The sequence below is a fragment of the Loxodonta africana genome, chromosome 3, assembly GCF_030014295.1.
Source record: "Loxodonta africana isolate mLoxAfr1 chromosome 3, mLoxAfr1.hap2, whole genome shotgun sequence".
In the NCBI taxonomy this organism is placed as follows: Eukaryota; Metazoa; Chordata; class Mammalia; order Proboscidea; family Elephantidae; genus Loxodonta; species Loxodonta africana.
Genome location: NC_087344.1, coordinates 196,299,712 through 196,313,959, shown reverse-complemented (window position 1 = coordinate 196,313,959; position 14,248 = coordinate 196,299,712). Strand labels below are relative to the sequence as shown.

Sequence of the window (14,248 nt, the reverse complement as noted above, 5' to 3'; positions counted from 1 at the left end):
GTGAATTGTGGAACTCAAAGACAGGAGGGACTGTACCAAGAGGAGGAGTATAGTCAACGTTACAGATGATGGAGTGGTACAGCAGTTTGGAAAAGTTGGACATTTGGGACATCTTTAACCTCCGCTTCACATAGGAGCCAGCTTTGTGCTGATCCTTACAAAAGAAATTATTCATTCACATCCTTTTGCAAAAACTCTTCACCCTTTGAATCTTTATGCCATCTGGCTCTTTAGCTCTCATACTTACTGAGGACTGCACCTATTAAATAGCCTCTCTTTGTGCCAACTCTTCTGTCATCCTGGGTTGTTTTAGAAGAATCTATGCGACACCTAGTTCTTGACCTCCTCAGCTTCAACTCATACTCCTACTTTCAATTCCTTAACTTCACAATTTCTGGCAATGCAGGTTTTTCTCGGTGGCTATAGTAAGGAATGGGAAGAGGGTAGCATTCTTCAGTGTGGAAAGACTGGTGGTGCCAGAGCAGGCTGCTGCTCACTTCAGGATTCAGTGGGAGACTGGGACTGGCAGCCATGACACAAAAGGGTGGAATAGCACAGTAGCTGGATTGTCTTGTGACACTTGGAGAAAAGTCCACGATCTGGATTTGACCTTTGTGCTGAGCTTCCCTGATGTTCAGTAAACCTAGGTCCAGACGTAAAAGTTCCTTTCTTGTTACCTGCCTTTCTAGGAATATCTGACACTTTCGACAACTTCTACCTTCTTGTAACACAATCTTACTTCTGACTCTATAATTATCTCCCAGTTTTTGTTCTTCCTCATTGGCTGTTGCATTTCAAAGGTCCTCCAAGTGCCTTAAATGTTACAATCCCCGAAAGCACTCTTCTTAACCCTCTGCTCTTCTCTGTAGAGCCTGTCCAAATCTATGGCTTCAGTTACCACAGAAATACTGATGATTCAGAATTTTGGCCTAGACATCACTGGAGTTTTTAAAAAATAATTTTCTATAAAAGAAATACATCGACACAATAAAACAAATTTCAGGACAGTACAGATGGACCTAAAATAAAGAAAAAGTATAGTTTCATGCCGCCTAAGGCCCACATTGTAAGTAATTTTTCAATGTGTATGTAAACATGCCACATTTACTTTACAGCAATTGCTTTTCTTTACATTTAATATTTTTTTCTCATAAGTTTTAAATCTGTATATTCAACTGCCTCTTTTGGACATCTCCACCTGGGTGTCCCACAGGCACCTAAAATGCCTTCCCTCTCTTGGAATTCCTCCTCACTCTACAATCCTATCGCTAGCCTCCTTACAGTCAGCAGCTTAAAAAAATTGTCTTCATATATTATGCCTTTCCAGCCACTCAAGTAACCTCAACCTCCTTTCCACCCTACCATATCTCTGAAACAACTTTCTCCAAAATTACCAAACGTTGCAAACTCCAATGGACACATTTTAGCCCATATCTTACCTGATCTGTTACATTTTAACCAGCTTCCTTCATACTTCCCTCCTGGTTTTCCTTTCTATTTGCCCCTTCTCAGTGCCCTCTTTTCAGCGTCTTTCTCTAACTCATATATCAAATGCAGGTATTCCTCCTTCTAGACCGTCTTATCTACTCCCATGGCTTCAACTGTCATCCACACACACACAGAAACACCCCAAATCTCTTTTGGGTCCTAAACCCACGTTATCTAAGATTCAACTGTCTAATGGATATCTCTTTTGGATGTCCCACAGGCACCTCAAACTCCACATGTGCAAAAAGTGACTCTTTTCCCCAAAACAAACAAACAAAAAATGGCATTATTCTCAGTTTTTCAATCCAGAACACTGGGAATCATTTTGAGCTCCTCCCTCTGCCTCATACTCCCCAAATCCAATCTATTTCTCCCCATTCGCACTACGCCTTCTCTAGGTCAGACCACTGTCATCTCCCGCCTGGATAGGAACTTCCCAATTGTTCTCCTTGCTCCTAACATCACCCCAAACAAGACAACCAACTATGTTTCTAAAATGCAAACATAATTGTTCACATTTTTGCGGAGTTCCTTCAGACTCTTCATTGCCCTTAGAAAGAAGTCAATTAATTTACAAATCCTTGCGTGATCTGCCCCTGCCTACCTAACAGGTTTCATTTATTACCTTTCTTTTAGCCATACCAGGCTGCTGGCAGCTCCAGAACGTACCCAGCCTCCCAATTCCCAATAGTCCTTCAGGATTCAGCTCAGGCGACACCTCCTTTGGAAAGAGAGAGCTCAAAAGACAAACGCTGAAAGAATGAAATCCGAGACCGGATACGAGCAGCCCTTTCAACACCGGGCCCAGGTTTACGGAATGTCCAGGTTACCAGGAAGTTCAACACAAAGGTCAAATCCAGATCTTGAACCTCCCCCGAAAGATCGCGGGTCAACCCGACCCCCGAGCTATTCCATCCTTTTGAGTCACGGCTGCCAGTCCCAGTCTCTCAATGAGTCCTGAAGTCAACAGCAGCCTGCTCTGGCGCCACCAATCTTTCCACACTTAAGAATGCTACCCTCTTCCCATTCCTTGCTACGGCCCTGAAGCCGTCAAGAAAACCCTGCGTTGCCAGCTTGCCCCAAAGCAAGATGGCTGCCATTCTCTATTCTCTCCTCCCAAAGTGAAGCTCTCCACTCCCCGTTTAATGCCGCTGCCAGGCTGCCCTCACCTAGTATGGCTACCCCGGCTCATTTCTCACTATGGTCTCGAAGCCGCCACTAACCGGCCAGGTTCCGGGCGGCGCTGTTCAGGATGCAGCCACCCCCGCCCGTCTCTCCCCTCCCCCACGCCCGCGGCGGCGGCGGCGGCGGCTGGAGCCCGGATGCGGCGCCGTGAGCCAGGCCCGGGAGAGCGGCGCGGATGAATCCAACATGGCGGCGCCGAGCCTGAGCCGAGAGTGAGGCGACGGGGCGGCCGGAGTGGGGAGGGGGAGTCGAGCGGGACGGGGCGGGGCCGGGCGGGGCCGCAAAGGGCTTGGGGAAGGAAAGTGGAGGGGGAGGCGGTGGCGACGTCCAGCCTGAGAACCTCAAGAGGAGGAGGTGACGGGACGCTGCGAGGTGGGGGAGGGGAGCAGCCGAGGGGGGCGTGCGGGGGAGATGGCAACTGTGGGAGAGGGCAGGGGTCGAAGTGGAGGAGTGGGGACGTGAAGAGGGGCGTAAACAAGGGCCGAGGCTGGGCCGGGCTAGGGGTATAAGAGAGGCCGAGGTGGGGAGTGGGGCTGCGATCCGGATGGATTGAGGGGGGTAGGAGCGGAGGGGAGAGGCTGAGGGTGAGAAGGGGAAGGGGGCTTGTGGCATGTGGTTGGAAGGTGGACAGGACTCGTGTGTGTGGGGGGGTGTTGTGTAGAGGTGGAAAAGGTGAGAATGGGACCTCAGACGTTTGGGGGAAGGTTTTGAAAGTGTTAAATTGGGGGGAGGGGAAGGGTTTAGGGCAGAATTTGGGTAGAAAGGAAGAGAACAGAGGTTTGGGGAATGCAGAGTGTCGGTGTGACGAGGTAATGGAGAAAGTGAGGGACTGGGAGGAAAGTTTGGAAGGAAGAGGAATGGGATGGGAGACAGGACAGTGGAGCTCTACGGGTGACAGAGGTTCAGGGGTTTCCCTTTCCCCTGTGGAAAAGAAAGGACGGAGTTAAGCAGCATCACTTGTAGCCAATTCTAATTGCCAGGCCTTTAGCTTTTAATAGGGTGGGAAGGCAGAAGGAAATGGTCATGTGAGTTTGGAAAATTGGGCTTGGATGAGGGTTCAATTGGATTTGCTTACCAGAGGCTCCCTAGTTTATTGCTCCCTTGTTTTTCCTGGTTACGAAGAAAAGGGCGGGGGGGAATGGGGAAGCTGGTGTCGACAGTATGGAAGAAGTAAAGGACTTTTCTAGTTTTAGCAGTTAGTAAGTAAGAATGGGGAAACAGCTATGACTCTGTTGGAGGCTCTTTAAGGCTGAAGAGGGGAACAGAAGAGGCAGGATGGCATCCAGGCTAATTCAATGAGTGATTTAGTTTCCAGACCCTTCTTTTACTGTTAAAGTGCTAGGAGGGAGGGGTCAGTGTGCACATATAAAGTTTTCTGGTGAAATGTGGATGTATCAGTGGATGCCGCCCAGTGGATATTTTGTTCTCCCTGTGTGGTACGTAAAAACCAAAACCAAACTCACTGCCGTCGAGTCGATTCCGACTCGTAGCGACCCTATGGGACGGAGTGGAACTGCCCCATAGAGTTTCCAAGGAGCGCCTGGCGGATTCAAACTGCCGACGTTTGGGTTAGCAGCTGTAGCACTTAACCACAACGCCACCAGGGTTTCTGTGTGGTACGTAAGGGGAGGGGCAAATTTGGAAGATAATTCTTGGCCTGATGGGAAGAAAGTGACTTCTTTGGCTGTAGCCACCTTCCTCCTAGTTCTCTCTGAGGAAGATGAAAGTAAACATTAACATTGTAACAAGATAGGTGGATATTTTAAGGAATCCGGGGGAAGGTGAGAAGGGTTCAGAAAGTAATTGGTTTTTCCAGAAGTTGTTGAATTTGGGACCTTTCTTGCCACATGCCATTAAGAATGGAAATTCTTGAAGCTGGTATTGTTTTATGAAGGTTAGTAGAGAGTTAGGGAAGCCTGGTGTGTGTTTTTTTTTTTTTTTTGATGTGAGTTCTCTCATTTAGCTTAAAGTAGATCATTTCAGTAGAAATGGCTTTAGGCTTGTCTGTATTTTTGCAGCTGAGATTGACTAACTTTTTGGGGCTTTGAGGTTTCAAAGCAAAGCTTGAAAATTGACTTTTTCCCCCCTCCCTTATTTTATTTATTTATTTTTTTGCTGCTGGATTTGAACCTTGTGCTAGGAAGAGGCCTGGGAAATTAAGTTTCTTGCAGAGGTAAGTCTGGAACTTTTTATTGTTTTCAGACAATGGAAGGGAAAGGAAATGGCATGAGAAATGCAGTGGGGTTGAGCCCAGGAATGGGGTAGGCTCCAGGCAAAATGAATTTTCACCTACCCAGCTGAGTGCATAAAGCACAGAGAAGATCTGTTACAGTTACTGTCTTCTTAGGTAACTGGAGATAGGTGGAAAGGAGAGGGGAAATGAGGTGTCTTGGGGCAAACCTCCAGCTTTGGTTTGCTATTATCTTAATCTTGGTCAGCTCTGGGAGAAACATTTTTAACATATGGAACATTGTACGCCAGTACAATGTCTGCTAACTGTTGCCTTTGGAGTGTTGCTGGGGCACCTTCCATGGGAAAGTTTTGCCTTTAGTTTACTCTTTGTTCTAGTTGTTAAGAGTTCCTGGAATCTTTCTTTTGAAAACATAATATGGAATTCTGACTCTCAGATATTTGGTTACGTTTTCCTAGTCCCACCAGCAAGAAAGCTCTTTATTCTTAACCATCTATAAGATTTTCTATGTTGTTTTTAAAAATCACCCTTTTTTAGTTCTTCCATATGAATTTGCTCTGAAGGCTTCTGAGAGAGCCAAATACCTATTAGTTCTCCCATAAACATACAAATATCATCCCTGGTTGGGGTGAGACTAGGCTTTGCTTGGAAGTGGAATCTTTAGAGAACAGCCAATCAAGAGGAAATTCTGTAGATACATATAGACTCTCAGGTGGCCCTTGGCTGACTTGGACCTCCCTAAAGAAAAAAAAAAACAAAAACTATAACTCTCAGGAAATAAAGCAGTTCATCAGAGTCAATAATTTTTCTTGGAAAACTCTAGAGAGGGACCCACATGTTAGGATCTCAAATGGAACCAGATGAGCCTGCAGGATCAGGACTCTGTTTATTGGAGTGTTAGTCTCTTGGTATCTGGCAGTGTTTCAGACACCAAGATTCAGAAGCTCTGTCTAATTTTCTGTTTTGAGGAGTACATTGCCTCACTACCCTGAGACCTTTCATCTAGGATCTCTGCTGAGTTCTCCTGCCTCCCTGCCACAGAAAGCTGGGTATGTTTTGGTTTAAGAGGAAGTTGGTCACATTTTTCTGGTGCTGCAATTAGATTCCTGGAGCCCTATTTGTGCTGCTGAGTGAGTGAACTCATCATCTTAGCGGATAACCTAAGTTATCCTGCCAATTAGCCTGCATGCCAGCCTCCTGACATTTCTTGGGAATGGACTTGGAAAATTTACATTGCTAGTTTTGCTCTGCATAGGCAGTATATGTTTGGTCAGCAACATAAAAAGGAGGAGTCTGCTACTGGTTTAGTTTCAGGTTTTTAAAGGTGGCCCTAAGGGATAAGTGCAGGATCCTTTGTGTTTGTCTTGGAGAGGTTGGCATTTCTCTTATCCCCACAGAGATGCAGACTGAACTAGGTCAGAATAGACCTCCAGGGAGGAGACAGAAGGGAGTGTAGCCCTATACCTGCTGGTCACCTGAATGGCAACAGCAGGTGATGGAGCCAAGGTTGAAATGGGATGGAACTCCTTAGTGCTAGTTGGACTTATGAGTTACCATGAGCCTGTATCTAACTGGCCTTTCTTTTCTTATGAATATTACTTGATCGGTTTGGGTAGGAGGGACCAAATGGCCCCCTTCTTCAGATCTAGGGTAGAATGTGACACGCTGTCTCTTCTCTTGACCCTTCATCATGCTCTACCTAGAATAGGGTTTCTCTTCCTCAGCAATATTGACATTTTGGACTCGATAATTCTTTTTTGTGGGGGGTTGTCCTGTGCATTGTAGGAATTTAGCAGCATCCCTGGCCAATAGTACCACCCCCCACCCCCACCCAAAGTCATGACAATCAAAAATCTCTCCACAGATTACCACATGTCCCCCAGGGGGCAGAATCACCCCTGGTTGAGAACCACTGACCTAAAAGCTCTGACACCTTGAATGATCCAACCTGAGATCTAGGACTTAAAGGTGATTGGTTTCCTTTCTGAAATGTAGGGAATTAACTCTCAGGGGACTGAAGCCTCTTGTAGAATTGCATCCATTGATTAATAATTAGAACCACAGTGCTTTCCTGTGTTGTGCCTTATTTTCCAGTGGCCAGGAATGGGGGAAAATATTTCTTCATTGCCTGGGGTTTAGCTGGGACACTTTGAATTAGGGAGCGTTGGAGCAACCTGCTCTTCTGATTGATTGACTGTGAAACCTGCCCATCTGCTTTCTCAGGGATTCTCACAGTCAGCAGCTGGCCAAAGGGAACAGGTGGGCTAGGGAACAAGAAGTTGTAGGGGCTCTAAAGAGGCTCAGCTTTCTCATGTTGCCAGCTATGAGCAAGAAGCTATTTTCCCTCAGCTCCCTCCATTTGCACCCTGTGACAGCAGCAGGTGAAACAAGAGAGGAAGAGACAAGGAAAACCAGTCTACAGTTGAATAGCTATTTTCCAAGCTGTTTTCCATGCTTTGGGTATGGCATCTGGGATCTCAAAACTAGATATAGTTTATATTTATTTTCCACATATCAGAACCCATGGTATGGGGCTAAGTGATTCCAGTGTTGTAAAAATGGTGGCACAGGGTTGTGTGATCTCCTCTAACTTCAGGAGGGGGAGGAGAGAATCACCATCAACATTAGCCCAAGGCTGATTCCTATGAGGTGGAGGTCAAACACACCTTCACCCTCCAACCTTTTCACCAATTCTGATACCAGCCATCCCTCCCACAGCAGTCTCTACATTTCTGCTGGGTTCGATAATTCGTTGCAGTGACCATACAGAACTCAGGGGTGGATTACCCAGTAAGCAAGGTAGGTACGGGTTTAATTGTGTTTACTTAGTAAACTGTAGCTTGATGTAGTGAAACCCATGGAAAATTGTGTACTACAGATTAGTAAGTAAGCACAAGTAACCCCATGTGTACCTTACTTATTGGGTAATCCGTTGCTGCTCACAGACCATACTCAAAGTTATGGGGTTTATTAGGGAAGTAACAGGTTACAATTCACGATCAGGAATGACTCAGGATATAGTTCTTCAATCAGGACAGCCTGTTCTCAGCTATGCCTGCAGGCAGGCCTCTCTTGGCCCATCTGCCTGCCCTTTGCCCTGCTCAGACAAGTGTTATAAAGCTCTTTAGCTCTGCCAATAAGTGCCCAAAGGCATCCCACTCTGCCAGTAAGCATCAGCCCGAAGGTGCTCAGCCCTCTCGCTCTAAGTTGGCAAGCCTAGCTCTGCCGACAAGTGCTTAGAGGCACATCACTCTGTCAGGAGGCCTCCTGCCTGAAGGCACACAGCTCTCTCGCTCTGTGGGTCAGCATACCCACTGTAGCGGCCCTGCTCCGTGGGTCAGGAAGTACCACCGTCTCCCACTGGTCCCCTGGTTCTGTTGCCACCGTTTCTCTGCTGCTGCTTCATGCTGTCTTGCACCATCTCTGGTGTTACAGCTCTCTCTCTCTGTCTCCTGGGTCTAGTAGGTTCTCAGCACAGGAACCCTTGGTCCAAAGGACATACTCTCATCTCTTCTTCTTGGTGGGAACGAGGTCCCCCTCTGCTGTGGGATTGGCTCTCTTTTAAGCCTGGCAGGATGGCAAAACTGACCAGTCCCCATGTTAGGGTTCCATACGCCTTATTTGTATGGTCCCACTCAAGCAGGGGCTCCACACACCTTATTTGAATTATTAGCAGGCTGTCCAGTCCCCTTGGTGGGCCACAATCATCTTATTTGCATGGTCCCACCCAGTCATTGTATAGGAGTCACAAAAACTATGGCTGGAAGGGGCATATTAAGTAATTCACAGCACCACAAGGATGTACCTTCCCTTTTCTTAAGGGGATGAGCCCCTCTGTGCTTCCATTTTAGGTTTACTGAGGAAGAGAGGACCAGATCCAACTTGCTCTTCAACTTTCAGTCCCCATCAGTTTGGCTCTTCTGAAGTAGCTTATCATTTTATTTTCTTTCCTAACCTAGCCTCAGTTTCTTGGTGTGTAGAATGGGCAGAGCAACCTATCTTTCTGCTGAGTAGGGTACTTCTAGGTTGCATGTTGTGACGTGGGTAATTCTGCAGTGTGGGGGAGGCTGTGGCTAGCCAGAGTATATGTGTGGTAACTGAGTTGCATGCATTTTTAACAGGGCCCTCTCACTCTTGGACTTACATGAGTTTGTTTCTTAATTCGTGTTGCTTGTGATGATCTCTTGGAGATTGTTTAGTTCAACAACAGGACTCTATTCATAGCTAAAAAAAACCTAGTGTCGTTGAGTCAATTCCAACTCACAGCAACCCTACAGGACAGAGTAGAACTGCCCCATAGAGTTTCCAAGGAGTGCCTGGCGGATTTGAACCGCTGACCCTTTGGATAGCAGCCGTAGCACTAAACCACTACGCCACCAGGGTTTCCTAGGCACTAGGAATATTAAGATGAATATGACTCAGTCTCTCTCCATGAGTAGCTTAAGGTCTAATGGGATAATAAGTACACAAATAATCCCAGTTGATAGAGACAAATAATTCACTTTGATAGGGTTAAAGGAAGTATGCACAGGGTTCCATAGGAGCACAGGGACTACTTATCCCAGCATGCAGGTGTAGAGAATACGTTTTGAAGATGGCATCTGAGCTGATTCTTAAAGGATGAATAGAAGTTAGCTATCTGAAAAAGGGTGGTAATAGGGGTGTGGAATGGAGAGGGGAAAGGGGTATTCAGGCAAAGGGAATAGCCTGAAGAAAGGTATAAAGGACAAACAGATAATGTTAGAGAATAAAAGGTGGGGTATGGTTGGTGGAAAGGAGCCCTGGTGGCACAGTGGTTAAGCACTCGGCTGCTAACTGAAAGGTCAGCGGTTCGAACCCTTCAGCTGCTCTGTGGGAGAAAGATGTGGCAGTCTGCTTCCGTAGATTACAGCCTTGGAAACCCTGTGGGGCAGTTCTACTCTGCCCTATAGGGTCAGTATAAGTTGGAATTGACTTGATGGCAGTAGGTTGGTTTGTTTTTGTGGTGAGTGGTTAGATTGAAGAGGTAGGTAGGGCCTAACCTTGGAAGGCTTGGTAGCTTGTGTAAGGAATTTGGTGTGTTCTTATAGGTAAGGAGAGGGGTGTAGGCAGCTGTTAGGCAGGAAAGTGATGTGGTTAGTTTTGCATTTTAGATAGTTAATGGGATAGGGTAGATGGAATTAGGTGGGTTAAGATTGGTGGTAGAGAGAGCCCTTAAAGAGGCCATTACAGTAGCACAGGTGAGAGATTACTAGGACCTGACCCAGGGCAATGGCAGGAGAGGTGGAAAGATGGGGGAGATTTAAGAAATATTTAGAAGTTAGCATCAATAGGAATTTATAATTGGTTGGGTGGTGAAGGTTGTGGTTAGAGAATGAAACAGTATTGGGTTTTGCTGTCTGGCAGGGTAATAAGTATGAGTGATTAGAGGTGAAAGTTGCTGGTCTTGAGGCTTAGTTATTGGCTGGGTCACTGACATTACCAGTATCAAACCAGGGTGATGGAGGACCTTTATGACTCAAAGGCCAAGTTATGTAATGAGTGTAGGGCTGTGATTGGTCATTGACTGGGGATTGGTAAGTGGCAACCAGGAGGAAAGATTGGAAGATGGTGTATCCAAATGGCGTGAACATCAAATAATATTAGTGGCATAGGAGAATTACAAGAATGTTCAACATAGGAGTGTAAAAAATATTTATGGACTTAAATCCACAAGTTTTGTTGACTATTATTGATCAATCGTACTGAGCGGTTACGCTTCAGGACTTGGTTGGATTATAAGGAAAATGAGGATATGTTTGTGGAAGGATGAGTCCGGGCTGCAGAAGTCAAGGATGCTTATGTCTTTGAAATCTTTTTCATGACCGTTTATATGAGGCTTTTTTGTTTACAAAGTGATTTTACCTATACTCATTTGAGTCTTAACAACTCTCAAAAATAGGTTCTTTCGTCCCTGCTTTATAGATGAGGACACTAAAGCTTTGAAGTTAAGTGACTTGCTTAAGGTCACACAGCCAAACATGTTAATGATAGAATTGAAACTAGTTCTAACTCTAAAGATTTTCAGTTTCCCTATTGTCAGTCCCTGGGTACATCTCAGGGAGTGCTGGTGGTGCAGTGGTTTAAGCACTCGGCTGCTAGCTGAAAGGTCAGTGGTTCAAACTCATCAGTGGCTCCGTGAGAGAAGAGACCTGGTAGTCTGCTCCCCTAAGGATTATAGCCTAGGACATCCTATGAGACAGTCCTACTTTGTCCTGTCGGGCTCCTGTGAGTCGAAATCAGCCTGATGGCATACAACAAGAAGTGTGTTAAACGCAGCTTTCATGTTATAGCCAACGGTGATTTCTGCACTTCCTCCCAATTTTGCCTACATTTAAGAGGTGACTGACTGGTTGAAGGGACAGAATTCTCAAGGGACCAAGAGCAGCTTTTTGGTGTCAGGAGGAATACTTAGGGTAACAGCTAATAGCAACTTGTGCTGAGTATGTAGCACTGAAATTGCATAGAGCATTTTCACTTAGGGGAAGTGACTGTAATCGGCTCCAGTAGAGTCTGGACCTAGGGCAGCATCTGTCGGATATGGGCAGAGAGCTCGAGGCTCACAGTTTTGTTTTGTTTTAAATAAACTTAGAGCACTACACTGTGCCAGGCATTGTGTTAGGCACTGGGAATACAGGAATGAATGGCCTGGTTCCCGCCATCGAGTGGCTCACGTGTGCTTTTCCTGTCCTCGTAGTACAGTGGGGATTGCAGCTGCTGAGCAGGGATCCCGGAAGGCGCTGCGCACCTGAGCCCCCAGCATGGCGGGCCTAAAGCGGCAGGCAAGTCAGGTGTGGCCAGAAGAGCATGGCGAGCAGGAGCACGGGCTGTACAGCCTGCACCGCATGTTTGACATCGTGGGCACCCACCTGACACACAGAGATGTGCGCGTTCTTTCCTTTCTCTTTGTTGATGTCATTGACGACCACGAACGTGGCCTCATCCGAAATGGACGTGACTTCTTATTGGCGCTGGAGCGCCAGGGCCGCTGTGATGAGAGTAACTTTCGCCAGGTGCTGCAGCTGCTGCGCATCATCACTCGTCACGACCTGCTGCCCTATGTCACCCTCAAGAGGAGGCGGCCTGGTGAGGGTGCATTGGGGCTGGAGCCCTGGATCAGGGAGACTTGTGGGGGCCCAGGAGTGAGGAGCATAGGAGTCCAAGGGGAGGAGACATTGGCCCTGGGGGGTACCTAGGAGGAGAACAGGTTACGAGGCCCACTGGAGGGTTGGATTGGGAGGAGGGAGGAATGTGTCTTTTCCTGAATGACTCCCCCTCCCTGCGCAGTGTGCCCAGATCTTGTAGACAAGTACCTGGAGGAGACATCAATTCGCTATGTGACCCCCAGAGCCCTCAGTGATCCAGAACCGAGGCCTCCCCAGCCCCCCAAAACAGGTGAGATGTTAATTCCCCTTCATTTCCAGAATCAAGAGGACATTAATCCCATCACACTCAGCTTTGCCAACTTAAGTGAAAGGGTGCTTTCCCCTCACATCTAGCCCAACACAAATCAGGTGAGGCATTAATGCTTCGCCTAGGTCCTGTAATTATCCCCATACCATGTCCTCCTGTCAGGTCCCATCATTGACACTGCTTTTAGTACTAAGTCTAAAGGACCCCTTCCTCATTCCAGGAGAAGTGTGTGAATCTCTGCTTTCACCTTAATGTCTCTTCTCCCCTTTTACCTCTGGTCAGTGCCTCCCCACTATCCTGTGGTGTGCTGCCCCACTTCGGGCCCCCAGATGTGTAGCAAACGGCCAGCCCGAGGGAGAGCCACACTTGGGAGCCAGCGAAAACGCCGGAAGTCAGTGACACCAGATCCCAAGGAAAAGCAGACATGTGGTGAGAAGTTCAAGGGTTCCAGAGGTGGAGTAGACTTGAGGGAAAAATATAAAGAACTTCTAGTATACTGGGCAGTTGATGTTACTCGGTGCAAGGCTCACCTTGATTGCTGTTGCAAAGGGAGGTTGAATGGTATAGTGTCTGGCAGGAGAATTCCCGTTTATCTTTGCAGCATAGTAGTTTCAGTTCTTTTTAGCAAATACTAGATCAAAGCGATGCCGTTATAACATCCCTATTGTAGGGTGAACCAAGTCAGGATGGAGTATTAAAATGAACCGTTGTGCCTGTTAGGAATGTATCTCCTTGTAAGCAAGGTGCTGCTTGTGAGTGATGGGAATAATGCTAACCTGGGCATGTCGCATTTAAAGGAACCTGCTACATTCAGGCAAGGATTTCAGAGGTACATAGAAAAGAACTAGTCCTGCCAGAAAGGTAGAGAAGCTGTCAGATGATGCTCCCTACTTTGCTACTCTGCTGTTCTCTTCCACTTTTCAAACTTGCGTTGGAAACTCATCCCTCATTATAATCTCTTCACTTCCCCACAGACATCAGACTGCGGGTTCGGGCTGAATACTGCCAGCACGAGACTGCTCTGCAGGGCAATGTCTTCTCTAACAAGCAGGACCCACTTGAGCGCCAGTTTGAGCGCTTTAACCAGGCCAACACGATCCTCAAATCCCGGGACCTGGGCTCCATCATCTGTGACATCAAGTTCTCTGAGCTCACCTACCTCGATGCCTTCTGGCGCGACTACATCAATGGTTCATTACTAGAGGCACTTAAAGGTGTCTTCATCACAGACTCTCTCAAGCAGGCTGTGGGCCATGAAGCCATCAAGCTGCTGGTGAATGTGGACGAGGAGGACTATGAGCTGGGCCGACAGAAACTCCTGAGGAACTTGATGCTGCAAGCATTGCCCTGACCTTTCCCCCTTCTCACCTCTCTGGGGACTGTTCCCACCACCCACCTCTGGAGCTTACATACTGTTCTGGGGTTTGCTGTCTACCCTTCCAATCACATCCCCTGCCCCCCCCCCTTTTTTTTTCAAAGGAAAAGACGAAAGTGGAAGTGGTATACCCCACCCCTCCCTGTACCCATGTGCCTGGGCTTCCCCTTTGTTTCCCTTTTCCACTTACCCCAGTATGTGTCTCTACAGCCACCTTACCACTGAGCCGTAAGACAAACGTGTAGGGAGAAGCAAAGTCTATAGAACATAGTCTTTGTGAGGGATTGAAGTGAACACTGCTTGTGGGTGTGTTGAGGGGTTATCAATCCTTCTGGCTTTATGAGGGCTCTTAAATTTTGTCTGAAAAATGAAAGGGCTGTGAGAAAGGGAGCTATGTGGAAGGTGGGACTCTGAAGTGTATTTTGGAAATTAATCACCACCCTCTCCCAAATTATAGAATTTTTAAAAAACAAGCTGTGGCCCTTTCCACTCTCTCCTGGCCTCTGGTGCTGCTCCTCTCTGCCTCCTTTCCTCTCTTCCACGGCTTAAAGCCTCTGCCTGGTGTGGCTCCTTCCTTT

The 14,248-nt window shown here is 47.1% G+C and overlaps 1 protein-coding gene across 10 annotated transcripts; it reads left to right on the top strand.

Moving 5' to 3' along the window:
• Positions 1 to 2,769: 2,769 nt before the first annotated feature.
• On the top strand, positions 2,770 to 14,143 carry DEDD (death effector domain containing). Of its 10 annotated transcripts, none has more exons than XM_064282846.1 (7): positions 2,787 to 2,885; positions 4,814 to 4,846; positions 6,729 to 6,832; positions 11,585 to 11,968; positions 12,170 to 12,277; positions 12,578 to 12,724; positions 13,270 to 14,143. In XM_064282846.1, the coding sequence occupies exons 4-7, from the start codon at positions 11,644 to 11,646 to the stop codon at positions 13,644 to 13,646; spliced, it is 957 nt and encodes a 318-aa protein (XP_064138916.1). In that variant the 5' UTR covers positions 2,787 to 2,885; positions 4,814 to 4,846; positions 6,729 to 6,832; positions 11,585 to 11,643; the 3' UTR covers positions 13,647 to 14,143. The 10 variants fall into 10 exon arrangements, with proteins under 10 accessions (XP_064138914.1, XP_064138910.1, XP_064138916.1 ...); XM_064282842.1 differs by having other exon boundaries at positions 11,580 to 11,968; XM_064282840.1 differs by lacking the exon at positions 6,729 to 6,832 and having other exon boundaries at positions 2,785 to 2,885; positions 11,580 to 11,968.
• Positions 14,144 to 14,248: the final 105 nt, after the last annotated feature.